This window comes from Trichogramma pretiosum, unplaced genomic scaffold (assembly GCF_000599845.2).
Source record: "Trichogramma pretiosum strain Unisexual culture from Peru unplaced genomic scaffold, Tpre_2.0 scaffold57, whole genome shotgun sequence".
In the NCBI taxonomy this organism is placed as follows: Eukaryota; Metazoa; Arthropoda; class Insecta; order Hymenoptera; family Trichogrammatidae; genus Trichogramma; species Trichogramma pretiosum.
This window is the reverse complement of record NW_019641637.1, coordinates 1137263-1164628: the sequence shown is the minus strand read 5'-3', so window position 1 is coordinate 1164628 and position 27366 is coordinate 1137263. Positions and strand designations below refer to the sequence as shown.

Genomic DNA, 27366 nt, shown 5'->3' with positions numbered 1-27366 from the left:
CGAAAGATTTTTAAAATGTTTATTTCATATTCATATTGAACGCATTCGAAATTTGAGATTTATCACGTTCTCCTCATTTCTGTCTCATTTTTTTGTCTCCTGGTTTTCTGTGCGGTTATCATATTGATAGTGGAAAAAACTTTCTCAGTAGTTTTAAATGTACAATACTCAACCACTCGGTCAAAACTTGCCTACGTACTCAGGAGGAAAGAATTTTCAAAAAATAGAGCTGGACAACACAGTTCGTGAGCGCTCATGAATACATCGCTCAACGTAATTATGTATAGCAGCCCGGTGAAGAAAAGAGAAAATAGCCCGTGCGGCAAAATTTATTACAAGCGCCGCTTAGGTTGGAGTTTGCAGCGTCCCGCATATGATCCTATTCCTATATGACTGAGTATCGCGGCTATATAATGTGCGAGCCTATGCATGATGCTATATAGCACCAACTCGATACTATATCTTGACCAAACGCAAGCTTATATAGTTAGTTGGCCGGCAACATTTGCTAAAGGCTAGACGCACTGCTCTGCGTTGGTCTCAATGAATTAGAATCACATTTTTTTATAATCATTTATTGCTTCTTCTTCGTTTTTCCCCGTTTAAATATTATTTGATTTTTTGTGCTTTGTAATGCATACACTATGTACAGTGTGTTAATGATCATTGCAACAGTTTATGTAAATCTCTAGTGACTGTTAATAAAGTAAAAAATTGTGAACTGCTTTTAATGAAAATGAACAAATGGTGAAAAAGCTAGTGAATTAATGATGAGGTGGTAGCTAAGCAGTGAGCTGCCACGAAAATCAACAAACAAAATCACATCATCCGACAAAGTGTGACCGTAAATTTCGACTCGCAAGCTCTTGCATGCACAGCATGCATATAGGCTCTCGATGATCGCTTCGTTGCTTATATTTTACCGCGTGCTCGCTCCATACAGTCTCTGATTGACGATCAAGGCCCAATTAGTTTACAACCGATGCGCGTGAAGCAGTATACTAATAATATGCTGTTATATGTGCAGCATATGCTACGTTGGCTTGTTTATCTTTTGCACACGTAGACATAGAATCTAATGAAGATGGCTTCGATACAAAGCCTCTGTGGTTCACACGCTGATTTACGCATAATTTCAATTTGGACCTTGTCTCGTAATTTTATCCGTCTCGTGTGCACCCATCTCTATTGGACACGCGTTGTTCATTTAAAGACTCTTTCAGCACAAAAATTATTAATTTTTTCGTTACCAACCATACTTTTCATAGTTTTCATTTTAACATTAAGGAAGGATTCGCTGTAATTTTTCTTTTTGATTATTCATGTTTTAAGGGGTGATGCAATATTATTTCATTTATAATAGCTATTGTACAATTTCAGTAAAATGTGTACATTTCAATTTAAAAATTTGATACGAATTTTAAATCCAAGTTTCGAAAACGTAATAAGTGAGAAAAATTTTTTATTTCCTAACAAGCTAAACATGTGAAAATATATCTCTTTTGAACGAATTTCGCATAGCTCGAAATATGGAAAACTTTTCCAATCCAATTTTCAATTGAAACTAAAAAATGTAAACGTGCATTCGTAAAGAATCTCATTTTAAAAACTCTCGCAACGTCCTTGGCTACTTGAAAAAGGAAAAATGCAGTACGCGCATTTGAGTTTAAACTTACTTTGAGCTCAACGAAGCATAGGCGTAACGGAGAGCTTATAGAATTCGCGTAACAATAACGAGATCCACATACGAGTAGAAGAGCAGTGAGCGCAACGTAGCATTTTATACCACTCGCATGGGCGTTTGATGCTCCTCTGGCCATCGCCTGTTTTTTTTCATTTTGCATAATGCATTTTAAGCCTAGCACTCGGTCAGCGGAGCAGTTAGCTTAATTCTAGGAGTAACGCACAAGCCAGCAAGTAGTGTGCGCTCTTGATTATATTTTCACCTTGCGAGATTTTTTCTATAATTCCGATTACGCTGGCACATTGGTGAATTTATGGGGTGCGTCACTACGGATCAAGATATACACATAAAGTCTAACATGTTGCGTAGTGTTCAGGATTTACTAGCTCTGTTCAATCCGAGTTTCGGTATGTAATTAACGAGGTAGCTTTTATTTAAATAATATACGCTCTTTTCCTCATTTTATGTTCCTGGCGTCTATAAAGCTAGAATTTCTGCGGCTAACTAGACTCGTACTACCGAGTGGCTGAATTTATTTTTGAATATTTAATTCTCTAAAATATTGCTTTGGTTATCAAATTTTTTAATATTCAAAAGTAATTGTTAACGTATGTAGTGAATTCTAACTGTCTGAACGAAGTAAATAAATCTGCGCAGGGTAATTGTACGAAAACTTTTTTCTATTTTTTTTCAAGTATAATAGTTAATCACGAAATATTTATACGCCGCATATGATTTTTTCATTTGTATAGATATCATTTTTCAATTTTTTATCTTTCTAAAATATTATGAATAAATAATTTAATTTATTAATAATCGATATGAAAAATTTCAATTTGTAAAATGTAAAATGGTTGATAATCATTGTTCATGAATCATAATGATTATCATTCCTTTCGGGTATCCCTAATAATTAAGGAACTACACAGTTTATACTACTCAAGTTACAAAGCAGGAAAAAAGTTTTCAAAATAATTTAACAACTTGCTTAGATTTACTTTTTCTTTACAACATTTGATATGATATATAATTATAAAGTTTCAATTCAAGTCAAGCAATGAATAACACTAATAAATTGAGCCTTGAAAAATACACAATTTTTCCAAATTTTGCCCCGCTCAAGTGGACGAGGGTACTTTTCTAGAGACTTTTACACCCCACAGATCAATACTGATGAAAAACTCGGTTCAAGATCATGCGGTAGTGATTTATAACACAATATTTAGTATTATTAAAAAATCGATGTAATTGGTATTTCAGAGCTTGGGTAGAAGTTTTTTTTGGTCAATCAGGTGTAGAATGGACATATTTTACTATCACAAAAAAAATTTCCACATTTAATTTATATAGCTATTTTTAGCTGAAGCTGAATTTAAGCTTTTAACACATGTCGATCAAACATTTTTTTTTTGCAATTGCACGGATACAAACGTTTAAAGATTATTAAGTTATTCGATAAAATCTTATTTTGCATAGTTTTCCATAATAGTCCATGAACAAATTGACTATGAAACTACCAATCTTTGCGTGAAGATGAATATTACTTAATATACTAAAAAGAAACAAGGAATTGACACTTCATCTGTTCAAGTAAATAAAGCGCGAAAATCTGGGTCGTAAGTTCACTGACTACGTTACTATATAGATGTATAAAAGTGCACCATCGTTAGTACTCTTACTGCTAGTTTCTTTCTCTCATTTGATTTTTCCAAATCAAACTTGGATACATTCTTCAACCTTTTGATTGAGAATCGCTGTATATCCTATTGATAGAATGAAATAATGTACTAATGCTCTTCACTAGCTCTTTTGTTTCATTGTATGGTTACTAATCCTGTAGTAAGTAAATTTCATTTGTTTGTTTTCATTGAATTCATTTTTACTTAACTTTAACATTATTAAGTGCATTAGGTGGTCATTCGTATCAACATTAAAAAAAACGCGTTATGACTACATCAACATAAGCGCGGGAAACTTTTAAACAGTGAATTTATCATATTTCATAAGTTTTAGTGGCAAACAGATGAATAAGACTATTACTATTTACTAGCATTATTTATTACTAATAAATCTTCAAAATTATATCTAATCTTACTCGAATCTAATCGTTCCATGGAAAATATGAGCGGGAACGAGTAATTTAAAATTATTAGTGACAATGTAATTGAACTTGTTATTGAAGTTAAATATGAGTAGCATGAAAATTAATTACTTGCCATCAAATTAAATCTATAAATATAAAAATAAGAAGTTGTATCTGTAGATTTTGCATATATATAATTCGATTGTTTATATTGTCGATAATCCAAATATTGGAGTTTAATTTACTTCATTGAAAAATGGCCGAAAGTATCAATAAATTAAAAAATGTCGCGTGGTGGCCGGTACGGTCAAAGGCACGGAGCCTGACTATTTTGCACTGACACTTAAAAATGTTTTAGTATATATTGCTGTAAAACGTCATCAGAAATCGAAAAACACTCTATTTTCTGATATTTTGTTTTCCCGAAGGTTTAGGTGCAATAGTACATTTTTCAACGGGTGAAATTATAGTTTTAAATTCCTCTTTTAGGCAATAGCCGCTTTTGCCTAGGCAAAAACAGAAATGCTTATGATTTTGGGACATAACCGCAATGCCTTCAAAAGTTTAAGAGATTCTTCAACTCTTCGGTCAATAGCCGCAATGACTAAAATTTTTTAGGCAAAACCAACAATGCCTAACCGATTTTAGGTATTTTTGTGTAGTCCCCTTTGAGACGTCAGTTGGTCATGATATGACTGGAGCGTCTTAATCTTTATCTAATTATGATTGAAAAAAAGCTCTTTAAAAAGTATGACAAAAGAGACAATGACCATTGGTAAACGAGTACACTTGCGATTTCCTCTCGTCTAGAACGCCAAGATTAAGGATGAAAAACTCCAATAATATATTTAACGGCTTATCACAACACGTTTACTGTTTCATTTATTTATATCAGAAAAGTATTTAAAGTAATTTTTCATTAAAGTTCAAGAAGAATAGATTAGTTTTTTCTGTAAAAAATGTTTCGGGTCAAATGTCCAATAGCCAATTATAATTATAAAGTATTGTTCATTTTGCATTGTTTGCATTTAGTTGTTTCTTCGAACATTATATGCGGGACTGTTATCGATCACGAGGTCAAGTTTTCGCTCCAGTAACTCTCTGCGGTGTTCCGCTGAGAGCAGTTATCGTTATTGCTCGAACGAGCTGTTGTGCGTATTATTAGCCATGTAGCATCCGCTAATCGAGATGCGCACACTATTTGTAACTGTAACTATAATAAACAACTAGACAAGATGTCTTTCTTGAATATTGACATTGTCCAAGCTAGTGTTGCAATCCAACGAAGAAAAAAGAAATGAAAAATTCACCGGCGCCACAGCGTGTACGATTTTACGTGCGTTTCGCGTTACATCTCTTTCATGTTGCACAACACACCAAAGCTTTTCTTAATGCGGTGTTGTTATAGTGTGTGTCATCGTGTAACTTTAGCCACGCCAACATTTGAATTTATATTAAACGAACGAATATTTCGCACCAAGGGATGTCAGGCCGCAATTTTCTTCCATCGCGTTTGCTCCTACAGTTCATTTCTTCCATGATAGGGTAATTCTGTATATGTGAAATTTTTTTCTCTATCTCTTTGCTTGCCATCAACGTAGAAAAACGTGATGAGCTTTGCACTCGCCGCATTTTGTCAAAGCTAATATTTGAGCCATTTTCAGTCAACTGTCCCCGTCGTTTAATAACGTCACCGTTTATGGGGTATACTTCTTCAAATTAGAAAGTACCTGCTGCCAAATAATATGAAATATGGCAGCTCGACCGAGAAATATAAACAAAACTTGCAAAATGCAATACTGCTGTAAAGAGGTCATGATGTAAAATATACATGTATATTTACACGTTTAAATTCACTTCTTGTCATATCTATCAAGCACGAGCTTTTCTATTTGGATGCAATATTTTTTCATGCCGTGTATATTTTTGTGCGTTCATACCGAGCAATCCGCGCGAGCGAGCAAAAACATGATCTGACGTCAGTTTGGCCTTTGTTTCCATGACATGTTCTCTCTAATATATATATAGGTTATGCTACATGGACCGTCGCAAGCTTATAGCCAATTTCATCGTAATGGCCAAAGTTACTAGCAAAGAAGAACAGTTGCTCGTTAGATCGAGGCCCGAGCGTACGTACCTAGCCGCATTATTCCAGCATGCGAAACGCAGCTGTGCCGCGTACTTACGTCAGTGTCGTATAATATGCTGCGTCGATCAATCTTATGGTGTGAAAAATATAGTGCAATGCTAGCCGCATCCTGCATTGTTCAAACTAGCGTAAAGTGTGCTGCTGCGGCTATTTTTTTTCATCTTGCCTCCTACATCCTTTTGAGTTTGCGCAGGGGCCGAAAAAGGCAATTTTCATGCTGGCTCAAAATAATATGAAGAAGCTGTGTAATGAATACTCGTGAAGTTTAATGAAAATTTTTAATCGCGTTTCACAAATCATATATGTTTTTTAAAGGCCATATTAAATGTCTGACTCTCTTAATTTAGTGTTTAAAACTTAATGAGTTCCTGCTTATAAGTATGCTTTAAAAAAAGTAATTTTACCCGTGACTTTTTGCGTAATATACCTCACAAGTGAAACAACGTGAATGCAATAAGTTTCCTGATCCGAGTATCGCGTTCGCGCCTGTTTCCCTCTGTCGCTTAAGTAAACCGCACGCGTTTCTGCACTTGACATGAAAATCAAAGGGATTCAGTGGCTCGCGCCTACACCACTTTATTGTGCCTGACGTTTTCTTTGCTGTCATACTTGCTACACTGGAGAAATCAAGTACTCGCGAAATCTATGGGTCTTGTACAGTTTCTAAACATTCGAGGTATTTTCAATGAAACTTGAAAAAAAATTCTTAACCTTTATTGTTTACTTTAGAATTCAAATTTCTAGATAAACTAAGTGAATTTGATATTTTTTAATTGGAGTGTTGGTGAAAAATAATTAAACAAATCTTTAAACAGAAGTTCAATAGAAGTGTAGCGTGTGGTTGACTGACGGGCACGATTATGCCTCAATACGACGAATCATTTTTGCACCCAGTGAAATTTCAACGTCGTGTACGCAGCTACTGTTTGCTAAAGCAGCAGACGGTGCACAAATCACGATCTCTTTTTCGACTCAGCACCGTACCGTTGCTTCTTTCAATTACTAGCCATAATAGGTTCGTCAAGACACCTGCATCAATATGCAGTACCGCAGGTATTAATTTGATCTTTTAATCTAACAAATATAGTATTTTTAGATGCGAGGGGATCAAGAAAATGACAATTTCCCGAGTCAAAATGAAAATTTTGATAAATTTTGTGTATGCAATATGAGCGCTAATATCGATTCTGTAATTCTAGATCTTTATAAATTGAAAAACTCATACTTATTGATACAGTCATGTATACTGATAATTAATTATTTTATTTTTATTTGTTACAGGTAAGTTCACTGTAATCATTATATTGCAACGTTTTTTCCAAAGGATTCATCGCTTTCAAGTAAGATTTTAAACAAATGATTTCTGATTATAAAATTGATTCTACTCGATTTTCCTTTTAACTGTTAGATGTTATAAAATGAGTTAATATTTCATATGAGTTTTATTTTAATTCGCAAACGTACTTACACAACCATGAATAGAGGAAGGATTATACTGAATGTCAGTGTTATCTAACGATGAATGTCGAACACTTCGAACGGAAAATCTGTTATGTACCACTAACGCCAGATGCTAGACGAAATCAACCACGTCGTCATATTTAAAAGTCTATCGACACCTTTGACGCGCGTATGCATACATAGATACGGGTAACGTTAACTTCTCATATACTGCACTTCGTCTTGAGAAAAAAATCAGTTTCGGGTGACAATATTTGCGCCCGAATCTTGTTTTTTTTTTTTTCAATAAAATTTCAGAGTGATCTGCATAGATTTTATGGGGTTACCGCGTCTTGAAAATAAACGTGCATGTATCCTAACAACTATAAGCGCATACCGAGCTTCCATCAAAATAAGCTTTTAGGCGCTTAGAACATATGTGTAGATTGGATTTACGCAAACTGGAGTGCGCAAACTGCTTTTAGCTGAAAAGCATTCTCGTGGTTTGTACGCGTTCGTTGGAATTTTTTATTTTTACGCTTTATTAAAGCTTGAATTGAACATGTATTTAAGAGCACTTCAAATTACCAAAATTTTTAATACATAAAATAATTTTAAAAAAATTGTCTCTACTTTTTTCCACATAAAGTTTTATCCGCAAAACCATCAATCTCCCATAGCAGAAAATGCATTACGCTCGCAGCATAACAAATACCTTAAAGCTCGATCACCTAAAAAAAAAGTTATCAACATCCGTGCATGCATAAAAATTCTCACAGTACTCAATTCGATATATCGGTGTTATGTGCTGCGAAAATCTTTTTTTGCGACAAAACGAAGGTGAAGACGAAGAGAGAAAGTAATAAGAAAAAAAAATAAAATCCGAACGCAACATCCACTCAAAGAGTGATAGCGCATTCTATTTTATTTTTGATTGAACGAAACACATGATCCACGTAAAATTAATCTCTACCTACGAAAGTCTCGTCATGCATCAATTCACCAGAGAAGAAATATATATTTAAAAAATTACAAATCCGCAAATTAAAAATCATAAACAGTATTTTTGGCAGGCTGAATTTAAATGTCGTGCAGTTGAATAAAATGTATTAATATGGGTCCTAAAAACACTTTCCATTAGCTTGCGATTTATAAGTTAATTAAGATGACAATTTTTTGTGGAAAACGATGTGTCTGATGTCTGATTACTCCGGGATGCTGATAATGCGCCAGTTAGCAGTACTGTACCGCACATTATACTGATTACCTTTGATCTGCTAAATTACACAGACACATGGGTTTGTTTGAATATTCCGTGCCGTACCATGTACAAATAATCCACATTACGTATAGATATTATTCCTTTTATGCTTTTCAAATTACGGAAGCAAAATTAATGGATTTTAATTAATTGATTGTATTGGGTTCCGTTGAAAAAAGTGTCAATGCTCTCGTACTTTTCTACACAATTACTTATGTAACGATGAGTATAAGTATTTATGATATCTTATAGAAAGCTCCGATTAAAATGTAAATGAGTATAAAAAGTAATGCACTATTAAAAAGAATGAAAATATTATAAGAAAGAAAAAAAAATTAAAATCAAAGGTACATGGCTGTACATAAACGCCATTTGACATGTTCAGATTATGCTGCAAAGCCTAATCCGTTTGTCCAGCGTACTTTAGAATCATAAGGCAAGGATGGAGGCTTTCGTATGCGAGTACTTGGCAGCATTAACTAAGCCCAAGAGTATTTCAAGCGTACGTGCATGCGGGAAAGATTTCGGTCTGCGTATGGCAGCACGTAGACGGAGTGTAAACCAGTGCTTAATCAGGACTCAAACAAGAGACTCCTTAGGTCTCGTGTTACTCTCCAGTCGGAAGGGCTAATAACGCAAGGGTTGATGTTGTATGAGCTTACTATATGAAGCAGCGAGAAGTGCGTACAGACAATCGTTGGAAAAACAGCATGTGCGCCTGCGAGGCCGATTACAATTTCTTCGACATATCTCGCTTGATATTATAGAAGTGTTCTTCTTTCCCAAAATTCTGACAGGGGGCGCTAGCTTAGAAGCGCCCAAAGCATCTCGTGAAAAGAATTTTCATAATTTTTTGATGCATCGTTCAAATTTTTTTTTCTCTTGAAATATTTTTTCCTGAGTACAGAATTATTGGATTTGTCGTAGAAGAGGAAATGCGAATCTCACTCAAGTGGAAAATGGCAAAGGTAATTTTGAACTGCTAGTCAAACAACATGTACGAATTTTATTGAAGTTTCTCTTTCTTTACTTGTTTTACCTATAAAGCAAGTCTAGTTAACGTCCCCGGAAACAGAAATAGAAAACACAGCAGCGATACATGTAGATAGTAGATGTAAGCTTTGCCACTGCGCGTTGAGTTTGCAAGCCCTTCTTTTATCGAATTCTGTCAAAGAAGGATGGAAACATTATGCAAATATTGAATGTATAATATACTCGAATGCCTTTTTTGCATGTACTCGTACGAATCGAGCTTGCGCGGCTCGACTATGCTCCGATAAATTTTATTCTCTCGCAGGCTAAAGTGAGGGAAAGAGCGAGCTTTTTTGCTGCAAATATTCGCCTACAAGTGCGCGAATGGTCTACTTAAAAAAATTATTAGATGTTTTTTTCTAAAATGGAATATAATTCCTTTTGAACGATGAAAAAGTGTACCTTTTTCAGAAAAATAACGTCATTTTAGACGTTGTTTCAAAGTTGAATCATATTACTTTGCATCTTGCAGGGAAGGATATTTTCACAGATACAATCACGGAAGAATATAATTAAAGTTTCGTTTTCTTCTATTTTGAAGAAATTAATGTAATAAAAGTGGTTTTATATTTTTGTAAATATATCAACAGCTTTTTCACTCACGGATTCGAAACTTTTACCTTTTTTGGATGATTCTTATGTTGGGCTTGATTCTTCACAAAATAATATATCTCTCAGATCAGTTATCAGTTACCTTCTTCAGTAGGATATGCAAATTTACTTGTTCAGTCTGTACAAAAGTAGCTGCAATCGCGCAAAAGCCATCCATTGAGAACATGCGCTTAACTAGATGACACGTGGAAAGTTTGGATCTGGTCAATCTTTAGACATTCGATTCGTTATTTTGCGGTGAAAACTTACTCAGTGCAAAGTTGTTAATTTTCTGCTGTTCGGCTGCGAAAAAAAGAAAAGTAGTGGAAAATTTAGCGTCGAAAAGTGAGACGTTAGGACTTTCTTATTCAGAGGTTAGCTCATCGTCTATCGAGAAAATTGCTATCGTTTATACAGTCTAAAACTGATGCATTTGAAATAGATTGCTTTGGCCCCACCGCGAAAACTTTCCATTCATATTGTCTTTGAGAAGCTAGTAAAGTCGTCGTTTATCGAGATCACTATCCTATTTCTTTACTACGTCTTTTAATCCTCGTATCTATTGAGCCGCATAATTAATTTATATAATTTCATGAGAAGTAATTAGAAGGTCTTATGAAAGGGTAAAGGGAATAGGAATGTCTTTTTAAAAATTAAGTAAAGCATCTCGGGCTTTTAGTTTAAATGTTTTTTTTTTTATTAAAAGAACCATCGTTTGTAGTTTTCATTGGAAAGAATTTAATTATTTTATCAACATCGTTTCGAGCTACATTTGTAAGTAATTTGTTCTCGCTTCGCAATTCAGGCGGCAACGCCCGGTCGTATGCTCGAGTTAATGAAAAAATAGCTTGTATACATCTACGTTTCAAAATAATCCGCTAAAGAGAAAAGGAACAAATCTAACGATGCAAATTGAATCATATTTGTCAAGCTCGACAATGCACAAAACTCGAAGCAGGGAAAAAGCTCTTAATCCCTTTTTTCGACCTGGTCAGCAAATGTGAGGTACGCTGCTGCGCAATATGCGAAAATAGAGTCGAGTCTTGCCGCACGTACACAGTTTGTTGGCTTTCGCGCACGAAAGATATAAAGCCCATAATACGCGAGTTTTGCTGGCTACAGCTTGCTCAGGATGCAGCTTTTACAAATGTGTCTCGATAGCAGTGTACACCAAGTTCACGAGTACAATGTAGCTAGCAGCTGAATTGGCCAACTCTACACGGGAGGGAAAAAAGTTTGAAAAATAATTCTCAGCCTTGCCACGCTGTGCAAGTATCCAACGTCCAGTTTTACTGGGCGGGAGTAAAGTGCGCGCGGTGCAATTTATTGTTGCGAGCGATTTAGTAAAAAAGTAGAAAAAAGCCAAGATACTTCTCGAGTGAGACATGAGAGATTGCTCTTGCTTTACTGCTATCGGCGATTGTTTCGTATGTGCGCATACATATATGTTATATTTGATTCCCGTACACACGTCGTGAGCTAGTTTTCGAATTAAATTAATTGGAAAAATCGCTTGCTTTCTGCTTGACCTGTTTGTCATGAGGGGCCGAGTAAATTCCAAGAGTCCTCTCGAAAAATTTTTGGACGCTAAAACGGCGAGTCGGCAAACGATGTATACCCCTCGAGGAAACTCGTTAACCTGCTGGCATTCAGAGCGCAACGTACGTACTTATTCATGAGTATGGTCAACTTCTATTCATTATTTGAATAGAAGCTCGCTTAACGTGTGCGGAATATACATGCCCGTACGGGCGCTACTTGGTTTGTATGCATTCAAATGTATCAGAGTCAGGCAAAGGATACGGCCTGTATACACGTTCAATGAAACTTCTCTGTGACGTCGGAAATGAAGGTAACTATAAACTTTATGAGCTGCATTTAAGATCGTAAAGTAGTAATAAATGTCAAATGCATCTTGAGAAATTTCAAGTATAGAAAATATGTAGTTCAAGTTCATAGCGACATTTGGGACGAATATTAAAATTGATAAATAGTTAGAAGCTGCTTTAATACAACTGATGACATTTTTCTTGGAACGTTTTTTCTTGTTCTTAAATACAGCTCAAGCAACATAGAGAGTGTTAGAATAATCAGGTTGAGGATAAGTAGCCATTAAATCGGTATGAAAAAAATAAAGTACCAAAAATCAAATAAAAATTTTAATTTTCACTCGGGCTCCGGTAATTCAATCAGTAAGAATTCATTTATATTTTATAAAAAATAATTTATTGAAAAGAATAATCCTAGAAGATGTACTACCAATTTTATCTTTGTAGCAATACGTCGAACACAATACAGCATTCGAGCTCACAAAACTTATTGTATGTAAAAAGTAAGATTTATTATCGAAGAAAAAAATCTTGACGAATTTCTTCAAAAATAAAGCTGGAAGAGAAGTATTGCGCATAGTTTTTTGAGTCATTAGCCTTTTTTTTTAAACACTAACAAACTATAGTTTTGTAGGCTTTTTCTCTCTTATTTACCTAGTTTAAGGTTGTTGCGCAGCCAGAAACTTTGGTTTGAAAGAAGCGTCAAGCTACTTTGTCAGTCTGCTGCAATTTTGGCTTCGAAGATGTCGAATTACTCAAAATTAGCGACAACTGCTGCTCCAGCGTTCGACTCCTCATCACTTCAGCGCTCAGCTCCCTAGCTAGGTCTCTGTGAGGAAAAAGAAATATTTTTCTTGACCTTATCAATTTCGCGGTAAAAGCAAATTTCGGTAAGCAAAGCGACTCCGTGCGTAATCAACTAAAAGCCTTACTAGCAGCATTAAGTAATGAAATGATAATAACAATGAACGCGAGCCAGGTCATTTAAGCCCTTCCGCATTTCATGCGGAGGAGAGATCGCGGGTAAGCTTCTATTTCTCGTTGCTTTTTCGTTTGCACTTGAAATTACCTTTTTCCGCGTATTATTGCGGCTGTCATTAATAGCTTTGAGGATTTGGTGGTCGGAAAGCAAAAAAGCCGGTCGTATACTCATTGTTGATGAAAATCGAACGCGACTAACTTTGATATTCAAATTTGAGCAGGAAAGTCGCGAAAAGAGTGAGCTTTCATACATTTAATCGAGTCTTGGGTCGACGTTGTAAAAGGAAAAAAAAAGAAAAAAAGATGATAATTTGGTTGAAACGCGCGTCGGCTGTGTTCACCTGATTTTCTCTTCCATAGAATCCAAGGTAGCCTCGAGGTATTTCGACTCGGTCTCGTATGCCTCGCATCTCTCCTCAGCCACTCTCAATCTCAGCCTCGCCTCGTCTCGCTCGTAACGCACCCTGTCGATTCCTTCTTTCAGCTGTATCACTTCGGATCGCAATTTGCTAGCTTCGTCGTACTTGCCGTCGTTGGATGTCGTCGATGTCGATAGCGTCGTTACTACCGCCTTGGGCATCGATGCCTTTACTTCCTCTTGCTCTTCCTTTGCCACTAGTACCTGCTATACACGAAGTAAACTGCTTTTGCTGGAATCTATTGTCACTTTTATTTCATTTTTCTTCTTCGTTAAACGGAAAAGCCGAAAAATTGATTGAGCAAGAGACTCGCCGGTACATTTCGGGCATTGACGCTCAGAGCAAAACAGTTTTGCTTTTTCTTGCTAGACCGGAGATGTAGGTACGATATATCAAAAGTCGCATCTTAAAAATTTTGATGCCAAAAGAAGAATCGGTAAGATGTGATCGAGCAATCATTCTTGAAGTTACCGCGATAACGAGTTGTGACGTCGAAGCGATTATAAAAGAAAGTTGCCTTATCGGACGGGCCACTGCGCACCTCGTCGCTTCGAGTACACGTCTCAATATCTACGACAGGTAGCGAATCGCTTGAACCGTTATCGCGCGGAATCACAGTCAAAAGTTGATTAAAATCGGATAGAGGCCACGCGCATCTTTCTCGTTTATATACTCACCTCCACAGCGGTAATGACGTTCAATTTATTTCCATCGTCCATTGGCTCGAGATCGATTTCGATTGCCGTGCACGTAGCCGAGTGCCGTTCCGAATCGTTCGCGGTGACGTCCGATTGCTCTTGCGGTAGATCCCCGCTACCGATGCTTTTCTCGCTAATGTTATCCTCCATCGTGGCGTTAAACGAACTCGCTTGGCTTCTCAGCTGCAAAAAATTCGCTCGTTCGAAATATATCAATCGTTCGAGCCCGATTGGACGTGAATGGGTTCTGTGCTCTTACGTAATTGTCGACCTTGGTGAGGTTTTCGAAATTTTGCATCATCTGCCAGGCAGTCAGATGTCCAAGTTCGGCGATCCTCGGGTTCAGTGAAAACGACAAGGGCTCCGTACTGTAGGCCGCACTGGCAGCGGCGACGTCTATCGGCCAAGACGTTCGTCTGCTTCTACCTTGCGATGAGTTTGCATCATTATCGGCTTGCGTATTTTTTTTCTCGCTCTCGCTTTCCGCGTTGTTGATTAACTGCTCGGCCGAGTGCACGGGAGAAGGGGCAGGAGAAGTGCTGATAGCACATTCCAACGTTTGCTGTTGTTGCTGCTGCTGTTGCTGTTGTTGCTTTTCTGATGCTACAGTTGGTATACTACGAGTGGAATCTGATTTTTTTCTTGTAGTAGTCGTCATCTGCGGATCTACATGATTTCATATTCATTTCGATGCTTTTCATTCAGATTAGTTTACAAAAATGAATTTTAACTCGCCACTTTTTCGGCTCTTCAATGAAATTTTATCCACTTTATCTTCTGATAACTTTTTGGATTTTACTTTCAATTCTTTCTTACTGAGGCTCGTCAGGTCCTCAACGCTTGATGGTTTTTGACCCATATTTTGGTAAATTTTTGTATTTTGTACTTGTTTGATATAGCATGCGCCAAGCACGCCTTATTATAGTGAACAATCGAAGTCACGGTTATGTTCAACTACTTGACTTATTTTTTTATAAAAATAAACAAAACTACATGAATATAGCCGTTGTTGAAATTTAATAAATTTTATTTAGGAAAATATTATTAACACAAGCATGAACTAAGATGTTTATTTATATGATATTATATTATAATATAATAGCATTAATATATAAAAATATCGAAAATTTTATACCTTTCGGTCAAGGTATGAAAAAACTAACAGTGCTTAAATTTATTCTTAACCTTTCTAATTTCATTGGTTCTTTGCCTTGATACATTCTCTTGTAAACTTAACTCTTGATTTTACTTTATTCTTTTCAATAGGTGAGATATATGCAAAAAAAAAAATCATAGTCAACTTTTACGAAACAATTTATTTCGAATTTCTTAATTCTTTTTTATATTCAGAAGAATTCGTGAGATTCTTTCAAAAGTTTACGATAAAAAATGCATTTTTATAAGTTCTCCAACTGAATTTACTGCATAATAATTAACTTCTGTACTGCGCAATAGGCATTATTTTTTTACGCGAACACTTTGACTCGCTTCTTCCACCTAATAATTCAATTTCTACTGTAAATGAATGAAGAATAATTTCTTACTTGTCAAAACTATTGTAAGAAGAAAAAAATACTGACGGTGAAAATTATCGCAATAAAAAGTAGTCTCAACGATACAACAAGCCAAAGTTATAATTGAAAAACTTGGAATAATGCGCAGGCAAGTATAAATCTAATCATGAATCTGGCGAACAATAATTCGCCTTACTTTGTCATCTCGACAGTAAGATGTGCCGACAAATGAGAGGTTAAAAAGATTTTATTGACGTTTTGTGGTTGTGTAAGTCAGTCAACGTTGCACACGCGGAAGTTTAAATTGAGTATTCAATTTTGTGTATGGGAATTCGAAGATTGCACTATACATTCTCTTTGTACTGTATTATTTTTATTTTGTCGTTGACTTGAACTTTTACTCAATTAGCCCATATAATGCAAACTGGAACTTTTTAATTTAATCTGCAGGCGCGTACAAAAGTAATTTTTAGACATAATCAATCTATGTTATTTTTGTTCAATTAATCCTCTCTTATTATGTAGTTTAATAACTAGCGTAATAATATTGATAATAATGATTGAAAACCAGTAAACATAAAATTAACAAGTAAAGTTGATGAATTTTTCTCAACGTGATTACAATGTGTAGTAGTAGGGTGCCCATAATTTTTCGAAGTTGATATTTTTCGCAAATACATATTAAATCTTTATTATATCACAAAAAACAATGCCCAGTGTAGTTCAGAACATAAAAAAAATTCTTAACCGTGCTTGGCACCAGAGCAAAATTGTTATTCGATCGTAAAGAATCCAGTTGTTTGATGAAATGCTCAACTGAAGCATTTTTCTCCATCGAAATAGCATAGAACGATTTTGTTTTACTGCCAGACACGGATGATAATTTTTTTTAATATTTCAAAGTTTTTTCAAGCATAGTTTTTCATGATACATTATCAATCTATAAGATGTCCTTCGCAAAGAATATCAACTTTAAAATGAGGGATACTCTAATGTATAGTTTTCGACGTTAAACAATTGAAATTCATTTGAGAATCAATACATAAAATGTATGTGCTGTTTATTGTGATTATTGTTATGCAGGTTTCTTCTTGATGATTCTTTTTGTGAAAAATCGACTTTCATAATTTTGAAAAAAATAATAAAAAGATATTGAATCCGATAAAAGCATAAATATGGTTTTTCAAACAAAATTAAAAAAATCTGCATTAAAAATTCACGCTTTAAATTGTTTTAATACATTTTACGTTTATTCACTTGAGGAATTTTTAAATTTTGATATACTTATTCGTAAGAACTGACAATAGAAGCGACAGTTTTTGTAAATAGATCTCGTTTGTAGTGATAACAAAGTGTTGTAATAATAGATATCCTAATATATATACACGAATGCGAGTACACGTTCGTTCTAATAAAGTAGGTTTGTACGATATATAATACTTTCTACGAAACAGAGAGCTCTGCAACGGCGTGCGAGTTGATACACGGTTTAAAAGCCTACGTGATATACCTGTCGATTAATGTCGATAAAGGATTTGGTCGTTTGTAGCTCGTCTTATTTACAGTAAAACGGCAGTATTGTGCGAAACTGCGCATTCAATTTTCCCGTACAAAACTTTGACACGTACGATTTTGTTTGGAAAAGGTAAAAAAATCTCTGAACTTCTACTATGCAAATATACACATTTATGCATAGTCACGAAATTTTTTTTTCGATTTATAACAAGTTTTCTAGATTTTTTTTTATCGTTTAATTCTTTTACTTTGAAAATCTTAAAATAAATAGAATTATTCGATGAAATATTAGAAATTAAAATTTTATTGAATTATTTATAATATGAATTGAAGCTAGCAAATTGAATTAAATTAAATCAAAAGTTACTATTCATAACATTTACAACTTATCCTTAAAGTATTGAAAACATTTTCTAAATCATTAAAAGAGAAATTGGAAAACAACATTGAAGTTTTCGTCAGTGATAGTAATAAAGTAATACGATACGGCTCAGGGATAACAAGAAATAATACAACTGTAATTACAACACTGCTTGGCCTTTAATAAACGTAATTAACAATAAATTCCGAGCTCAGCGAGTTTAATTTGGAAAAATTTGCTCGCCATAAATTTGCTCTCGAATTCAATTGACCAATGATCATTTGGTAAAATTCGTAGATCGATTGTTCGTATTACTGCGTACTAAATTATACAAATCTTTATTTTTACCTATATCTCCAGCAATGGCACTATTTTCATGCAAATAATGTAAAATGTTAGGAATAGTAAGCGATTTGTTTATTATTTCACATAATTGCATAATTAATACTAGTTGGTGAATATGTTGGTCTCTACAAACCTTATATCAAGCGAGCATGCGGAATCTTGACTTGAAATAACAAAGCTTTTTTTAATATAAAAAAGCTCTCGTTTCGTGTATCGACAGACAAACGGTCTCGTGCAGGCTTGTCGATAAATATATGATACTCTGGAGTTGTATATGTACGTAGGCGGCGCTGCGCTGCGAGTGCCGGTATATTCCGAGATACTACACAGAGAAGCTGGAGAGCAAGAGAGAGAGAGAGAGAGAGAGAGAGAGAGAGAAAGAGAGACACAGCGGCAAGTCCGCCGGCAGTTGTGCCGCGGACGTCACGCGTATCGTACACGCGCTTGTCGCGTCTATTTATATCTACCCTGTACAGTATACGTATCTACTCATTGATATACGTATAGTTACATAGATATTCGGAAATAATTTTCGAAGCGTCAAAGTCTATTTTTGAAGTACGTACACGCGCGCACAAGAATCCAGTCATACCCTATACTCGTGACTCTTTTATCCATCGTATGCTGTACATTGTTTACCCGCTGTGCTTCGTGTCATACTTATTCGCGCTTGCAAGTGAAGTTGACACGTTTTTTCGTTGCCTCGCGAAAAAGCCAAGCGCAATTTATTTTTTCAATATTAAGCTTTGATGAATGACGGTGTAAACGATGATCTACGTTGAGTTTTATGAACTGCCAGTGTAGTGGTTTGTGACTTGAGTGTACTCTCTAGATCAGACGAAAAAAGCGTGAATTTGGCGAAGCTGCCTGATTTTGAAAAAAGACGAAAAGGTAATTCTTGTTTTTATTAAATTTCTGAATTATGCAGCGCGCACGACGCCTGCAAGTTGGCTCATTTTTAGCCAGATGACGATATCGATGAGTCCTATATGAGCCACGTTTTTTATCTTGTTATGTCGAAATTCTTAAACTTGTTTTCTTCTTTTACGTCTCGTTTCACAAAACAATGACTTAAAATTTGATTTTACTCTCAAGGAAACATTTCTTCCTGACAATTGGAAATCACAACTACACCTGTTGTAAATGCACTTGAAACTTGTTACGTCAATCGAACAATATAGTGTTAAAAGTGTAGGTAAAGAACAAGTCTAATCTTATAGGACTATCGAGTTTACAATAGGATGTGGAAAAAAATATTGTTGACGAATTGAAACGATCATCTGCATAGGCAGAGCGATGCGTCTTGTATGCAGAGCGATGCGTCTCGCAGAGAATTCATGCTCAGACCAAATACACACAGGTGACTCGCCGATCTTGTATATTTACATTGTTAACATGCCAGCTCCTACGGATATATGAATCAACACATGCACATATCTACGTGCACGAGCTATGAGGCTTATCTTTCTGATATTATGTAACAACGACACTCGCTGCATCGAATAACTTATTGCATATCAAATGTGAGAGAAATAAATGCGACTCGTACTTAATTATGTATAACAAAATGAGGCGTAAAAAATGCCATAAGTTAGTTACACAATGTGTCTTTAAAACAAAACAGGTACGCTGCACGTAGAGGATTTAATAAAAGTCAAGGATCGAGCTATGCTTTAATTCGAATTAATAACCGCTGACGGCAGCAATAAAACAATAATATCGTGAATATATGTGTAAGCTTCCCTCTTGTAGTGCATATGCTCAGTGTCACTCTTTCGCGTAAATATAGTATCTCTTCGCAGAACACTTGCTTGTTTCGTTTCTGTCAAACTTTACAACTTAAGCTTAGATGTAGCGCCATGCGTCGAATGCACTTTTGCACAATATCTCGCTCCGGACGTGTTTTGCATTCTATCTTGGCATACTTGTCTAGTTGCCCACTTCTTCGATTCAATTATGCATTCGATTAAATGTTCAAATTTTACATAAATGACATCTAAAATGAACCTATCATTCTGCAACTTGTCTGATGATGCACGCTGGCACGTATATCTTACCGTTTGAATCAGCTGCGAAAGATTTGCGGCCCTGATAAGCTCCTATGTAAAGTATAATGTGTGAGTGTGTGAATATATAGCATGCGCAGTGACCCAATCCGTCAATATGCTAAAACGGTGTACTTGGACTTATCGGAGCGTATGGTTATGGTGGATCGAGTGTGTAACCACTGTTATGTGGGGTTAATGGTTAATATAATATGTCTATATATTGCTGTGTGTGTATGTATTTGTGAGAAACGGAGAACGAATAACGATGGATTCCACGACAATAGATGAAGCAGACTGTTAATCCTTTTTTGATAAAGATACATACTTCCAATAGTGTCAACAGCTCAACGATTCAACGTAGACCCGAACCTAGATGAAATGATTTCTATATAGTAGTCGCTGGCACATTGAGATGAAACAAAGCTTTGTTTCTGTCGGACGATTAATAGATATACACACTGAGCACATTCATGTTGAACGTAGAATCATCTGTGCCTTAATCGTGCAATACAATCGTGAATCGCCAGATTCCGTCATCTGCGCAAACGAAGCATCAAGTATATGAACCTTGAATTTATTATTTAACCGACATGTTATATTTTCGCACGCTTCATCAAGTTAGTTTTCAAATATGTGATGAACTTTACGCAAAAAAACGGTGCAACTTTTTATTACATTATGTTTCTTATGCCCAAGCGAAATTTACTATGGGCATTCTTCGCTCTACCTTAGTAAAACTTCAAGAATGGATATATTTCAAAAACATTGAATTACGGCTGTTCGAGGAGTTAATGGGGCGCCCATTACAACCCACTGCTACATAATTACAGTTATTTGAGAAGTCATTGGAAATCGTGACACAAGAGACTCGGGTTCTTTTTTGATTATAGCTCTAATCTGCTTAAGAGGTTTATTTCAAATTCTCGTATTTTTATTTTCAAAAAAATCTCAGAAACTATAAATCATAATCGAATCTTCGTAAAAAAAATCAAGTTCATACTTTGAAATTCTATACGTATTTGGAATGCAGTGAATTTTGAAAAAAATAATTCGATTTTTACCTGTGCATCCTTTTTGAGCCGATGTACGTCATGCATTGCCATTCATATTCACAGCTGGTTTTCTTCACTCTCTGATGGCCAAAGAAAAGCATATACATAATATATACAAGTGTGCGCGTGTGTGCATGTATATGCATGCGCGGAAGCTATTAAAGAGTCGCTATGTATGTATTAGAGACACAAGCAGCGCTCGAATGTGGCCGTATATAAAATCAAAATTCTTATAGCGTCGCGTGCATTGCATCTTAGGCGCGTGGCGTGTCTTTGTCATACCAATCAGCTGCTGCTAGAGAGCATGTACAAGATGCAAAGGGAAGACACGCAGGGGCGAGGGAATATAGCTGCGCTAGTCGCTACGTGCCTTCGCTGCACTGCGCGCGCCGTTTGTTTTTCCATCTAGAGAGATTTTGCATTGTGCGTGCGCAGTGTCTGCTTCGGGGGCCGTGTTTCATTTTCCATTTTCGTGCATGTACCTCATATAGAGCTACCCCCTTTCCTTTTTCCTCGGCGCACGTAGCGCATAATGAAAAATCCCGAGCTATCTTGCCTCGTATTATTCATCTGGCGTAATACTCGATATTATTACGTATTACGCACCGATACAAGCCGGAAGCTACGTTTGTTATTATGGTAAGAAGATTCGGATGTTATCGCTCGAGTAAATAATATTTTTATCTCACTGGATATGTCTTCGCAAGCCGTCACCTCGCCATTTTATGAATTGCTTTGCGCAAAAGAGCCGTCTTCGAAATACTTATTTTTCCATTAGTCTACTATTTCTCATATTGCCCTCATATATATATATATATATATCGTTCCTTTCAGACGTATCGATCATTTATAAAATAAATAAAGAGATCCGAGCAAAAACGACTCATGCCCTTTGAAAATGTCATGCACCGCGCGAGAAGTTTGTATTCGATAATGAGTCTTGTCATCGGCTCTGTATAACAATGATCCAGCGTGGCGATGTTTTGGTTGAAAGTACGAAAAAGAAGACAAGTCTACTATTGGTTTGAGGGCTTTCTGGCACATATCAAAGTTGAGAACGTGTGCGCAGGCCTCTTTCGCATTGGACGAGGCCTGCTATATACTAGTCTGCCGCAATATATACTACACAGCCGTGCGTGTGAGTGTGTATGTGTGCGAAGAAGATTAATAGCGAGTCCTTTTCCTTGAGTACCTCGGCGTCACTTTAGCGGAAATTTATGGATTTTCTACGTTTTAGACTCTCGCAAAGTGCTATCACTCTTCTTTGATCTATTTTTATAAAGTCACCGCTGTAGGTATTACAAAGCCTTTCGTACTTAAACTATAGTAAAATACCATACTTTGATACGGTCTTTATAATTCGTTCGATACTCTTCGGGCTACACTTCGTTAAGCGAGCAATTTCAGACTTATAAAATGCATGAATTTCGCATTATTTGTCAAAGGAGAATTTTTATTGTCTGCGTGCATTTCAAATTCTTGACAAATAATTGGGTGTTCGCGAATCGATGCGAGCCATGTATATTCCGCTCATTATTTGTTTTAGCTCGGAAGCGCGAGCCAGAACAGATACTTTCTTCCGTTTCAAGGGATTTGATATAATGCTCTCAATCAAAACTTTAGCAAAGCTCAATAAATTTCCGCTCTCGACGCACAAAGTGATTGGAAAACGTTTGTTTTTCCTTTGTTTTGTCCCGCACAAAAGTAGCAGCAGCAGCAGCAGGATAATTTATGAACAGAAAACTATGCTAAAACAAATGCGCTCATCTTTGGTCGTGGAGCCCCCGAAAGAGAAGTCTCGTGTGTGCATGCAGTGGCTCGCCCGCATAAAAATCACGACTCTTTTTTTACAGAAAGCGATGATTCAGGCGCCGACTCGATGGCCGCTCCTCGCTAGGGTTCATCCAAAATAGAATTTTATTTATAGGGAAAAAGCTTTGAATGATACAAGCTCGTTATAAGGGACTGACACTTTATCACAGCAAATATAAATATAAAATCTGGCAAAAAAGTTTTACAATTTTTCCACCCTTTTTGAATGTCTCGCACAGCTTTCAGACTTATAATTAATATTTCATTGAATAAGATCAATGATCAATCGGTCTACATGGATTTCCTAAAATTTAATGCATTTGTTTCTCTATTTCTCTTTCTATGAAATGAGAAATTACTCAAATAAATTATTATAATCACACTGATTATAGTAATGTATGTTGTACACTGTAACTATGGTTTTTCTAGAAAAATTTCTTATATTCTACTGCGGTTTTATTTTCCAAAAATTGATTCATTCTTCTAGTGAGTTTTTTTGTAAAGTAAAATCAATTTTTACACGATAAAGTATATTGAATTTGGAAATGTAAAATTCAAAAATGTAAAAAAAAAAAGAATGAATTCATCCAACGGAATGCGAATATTTGTTGAAACTTCATATTGCATTTAAGGTCGTTCAGTATCTTATTATACTCATAAAGCGAGTATTTTCTACTAATTTTTGTTTTCAAAAAAGTACGTGTACTTTTGAAAGCTCGCACTCGGACAATGCGGCCATGGACTTGGGACATTTTTTCGCTCTGCCACGACTCTCTTTCTTTTAAGACTAGGACGCGCAAGTCTTTTTTCTCTCCTGCTCTGTCTCACACACCAACACAACCTTGTCCCAGATATCTACTCCCAGATGAGTAACGCGGAACGTAAATGCTCGAGTATCTGCGATACTCGCGGCGGCAACTTACGATCCGAAAAACCAAACACTGTGAATCCACATCGAGGTCGAAATATTCAGGGTCTGTTTTTACTGCGTAGCTTTATACAAGTTTTATTTTATTGCGCTATACCGAGAAGGTTAGCTTACAATTATGCATAAAATGCATCAACACAATCGTCATCATTTGCAGTTTTATTTACTGTACAGTTACGATTTTTTAATAAATCCATATTATAATTCGCTTCCTCATTCATTCAGCAGAGAATGTAAAATTAAACGTTTTTTTTTCATCTAATATTTATCTGCGTAGGCAAATGTATATCATTTCGAAACCGAATAAATTAATGTCCTCATTCATCAGAATTTCTTGACAAAATTGTTTACATTTATATTGTGTATTTGTACGCGTGAATTTGGAAACTTTGCAATTTTATCAATGCAGAATTTATGGAAATGCAAAATATAGCTTAAACAATTATTTTAACGATCAAGAATAATTTTTGAGTATTATAGATGACAATGGGTTGAAAAAAGGGATTTCTTTATTTCATACTTCAGCCGAGAATGATAAACGGTTCGGGACAAAGAACAACAGTCATTGTTGTGAACGAATGTAATAAACAAAAACTAATGACTTTGTTAGTGCAGATTAGGAACAAACAGACTATATGAAACTGTCGTTTGCATACATATATATCCTAAGCTGTGGGGGTGTTTTCCGAATATGATGTGTATTCTGTAGTGCTGAGATAACGCCTAAATTGGAAACAACCGCCCGCACTTGTAAAGAATAAGAACCGTTGAGTTCTTTTTATTTTATAAATTTTAAATTTTCTTCCGTTTAGTACAAATATATTCTGCAATCAAATGTATCATTACCATTTAAAGGTAGTCAGGTTTATTTAATTGGTAAATTGTTGCTAATAAATCAACGAATGGATGCTGATAAGAGAAAAATTTTAATGGAAAAAATATAAATAATTTTCTCATAATTAATTTTGCATTTGTAGATAAAATGCGTATTATGCCTTCTCCAAGTGGCGTGAATCTCATTAGTGCATGATCAGAGCGACGACCAGTGCTCGCGTTCCTCTGTATTCCAACGATAAAATCAAGAAATATTTAAGTTCAGAAGAGAAATGGAGTGAGAGAGAAAACGTCGAGGGTGTGAATAATATAATAGCGTCAGTCTATTTAATGCTTCGCACCCTCCGCTGTGTACGCACTTTGGCCTTTTCTTATTGCATTGCTTGGAAATGACTTTATCATGCGACCCCGTAAAAACTGGATTTGAAAACTTGATGCAACGCTTGAAATAATTATTTTTGCCTTTATTTTTACTTCTCAAATAAATATTAACTTAATTTAAAAGGAAATGTTATTAGGTATGGTATTAATTTGGTTAATTTTGGATATGATTTTGTACACTAAAATGTACTGTCTTATAATTAAAGGAATTCTACAAATGCTATCTTTCGAGCGTATAAACATTCGCTGAAAAAACTTGAGATTTTTCGCCTCAAAAAACTCTTTCTTCGAGAAAAAAATTCACGTGCTTTTCGTGGTGAATACTTGATTTTTAAAACGTACCCTAAATAACGTGTAAAAAGCTTTTTTCTCATATTACTACGCGTTCCCCAAAGACCTTTTAGACTATCATGCACAACAAAGACAAGTATGGAAAAAAAACAATTATCCCCCTTTGAATACGCATAAAGAGCAAGCGGGGTAAACCGAAAGCACACTCGAGTTGTTTACCTTCTCCAAATGTCTAATGTGTATATAAACATCATATTCAGTTGAATCATTCGTGCGACATATTATCCTTACATTTTCTTTACAAAAAAATCAATAACGCCCAACAAAATGTTTTAACCTTAAGCAGTACAACTTCTAACGTGTGAAAAGAAAATTCGATACGCTCGGTGCTCGGGAAGAAAGCTTTTAGCCAAAATTCGATTTTTCCAATGGATATTTGAGCGTTGAAATATGCCTCATAACGCATGTGAGCATAAAATAGAAAAAAAAATAAAGTTCTACTTCTTTAATACGTTTTACAATATGTTTTATTTTTCTGTTTCAGGTAAGCAAAGGGAAATTATTTGAAGATACATTTTTATAACCTTAGCTGCAACGAACGGTGATGATATTTATTGCATTCAATTTAAAATTCTATATAGTAATTTAATTTCAAATAAATTTTGTACCTGAACCTAGTCAAAGTCAAATTATACGAAAATATTCTTTTAGGGGAATAGTCTTCGCTTTGTAAAAGAATGTTAATAGTGATTGTATTGCGTCTTTCGCACTTGATCGTCGAAAGTACATAGTTTTACTTTTGTCTATAATGTTTCTTTGCAGTCGGTTCTTATTCTGTAGTTGTGCTTTTACGTACGTTTGAATGTGCACCCTCTCTTGACGTTTTATCAATTAAGGATCGCATGTAGTACTGTAACTTTCTCTTCGCAGCTTTCGTACGGGTAAATAATTTTCGTACATTTAATTTAAATCTTTGTTTGCCCTTGATCCTTAACGTACTGCAGCAATAGAACATCACTTTTTGAATTTTTTCCTTCACTCACAAGTTCAAACTGTCGTTTAGTACATAAAAAAAACATTTAATCAGAGTATCGTATGCTCGTGTTTCTTTAGTAATTTTATTTCGTAGATTTGAGTTTGTAACAAATTACTCTACTCACATATTTAAAAAAATTTTTTATGTATAAATATGAAAAAATCGAGATGCGAGCTGCCCTTTCAAAAATGATAAAGTATGAATGGCGAATGGAACGTCTGAGAAGAAAAAGTAGACAAGAGTATTATAAGGGATATATGAGAGGAAAAACTTGTATAATAACAAAAGCATCATCCCGCTCACGTTTCGAAGGCGCAACAAAATGAATCGTACATTTTGCCCGCATGCGAGCCTCGAGCGAGCAATAAAAAAACCAGCAGCAGCCGCCACAGCCACAGTGGGTGTATCACACCTCAAGCGGATATTTTCCCGATATCACAGACCGAATGTAGGAAAAAAAAGAGACGAGCAGCCAGACGAGTCTTACATGTATAGCGAGAAAATGCAATATCGATCGAGCTGCGTCTATCGGCCAGGATTCCTCGCATTTTACCGAGCGAACGTTTAGTCGCTGGGGTTTGGCACGAGAGCTGCGTTGCTCGTTCGCTAGTATACCTGCACTTGGTCGCCGACCGAGCTTTGGCTTGCGATCCGGCTGTGTTTGCTTCCGCTTAGGCTCTGTCGCCTGCGCGAGATGTACTCTAAATATGAATGGAAATTGATGAGGATGACTGATAACTCAGTTTACCAACTCTCCCGCTCCCTCTTTCGCTCGTCTACAGCTTCGACGTCTCTCGTAGCCGATGCTACCGCTGCATATTCTATATGCCGGCGATGCGAGACGTACCCCGGGGATGCTCGAATCAATAATTATTATTGAATGCTTTGTTACCGCACATATACAGCCGCAGCACATACGAGAGCGCGTTTATTTACACTTGACGCACTAGGTCGAAATCTGTACTCGACGATGACTTTCTCCGGGAAGTCGCTGTGTTTTCGCACGAATATCGTCCCGGGCGCCTCGCTCGACGCACTAGGTCGAGATCAGTACTCGACGATGACTTTCTCCGGGAAGTCGC

The 27366-nt window shown here is 35.9% G+C and overlaps 2 protein-coding genes across 6 annotated transcripts in view; one reads left to right on the top strand and one right to left on the bottom strand.

Annotated features, from left to right (window-relative positions):
* The window catches only part of LOC106652398 (guanine nucleotide-releasing factor 2), a 59234-nt gene that overhangs the window by 13401 nt on the left and 18467 nt on the right, over nucleotides 1–27366 (top strand). The gene's annotated exons all lie outside the window — the stretch shown is intronic.
* LOC106652474 lies at nucleotides 12656–14225 on the bottom strand. The gene is made up of 2 exons (XM_023459364.1): nucleotides 13392–14225; nucleotides 12656–12898 (listed from the first exon to the last, which is right to left on the bottom strand). Exons 1-2 carry the CDS (start codon nucleotides 13628–13630, stop codon nucleotides 12772–12774), a joined length of 366 nt encoding a protein of 121 aa, XP_023315132.1. The 5' UTR covers nucleotides 13631–14225; the 3' UTR covers nucleotides 12656–12771.

Excerpts from the sequence above, each read along its gene's own strand:
- LOC106652474 (XM_023459364.1), bottom strand. The coding sequence starts at position 13,630 with ATGCCCAAGGCGGTAGTAACGACGCTATCGACATCGACGACATCCAAC. Across the intron at positions 12,899-13,391 it reads TCTATGGAAGAGAAAATCAG|AGACCTAGCTAGGGAGCTGA; the intron begins GTGAACACAGCC and ends TTTTCCTCACAG.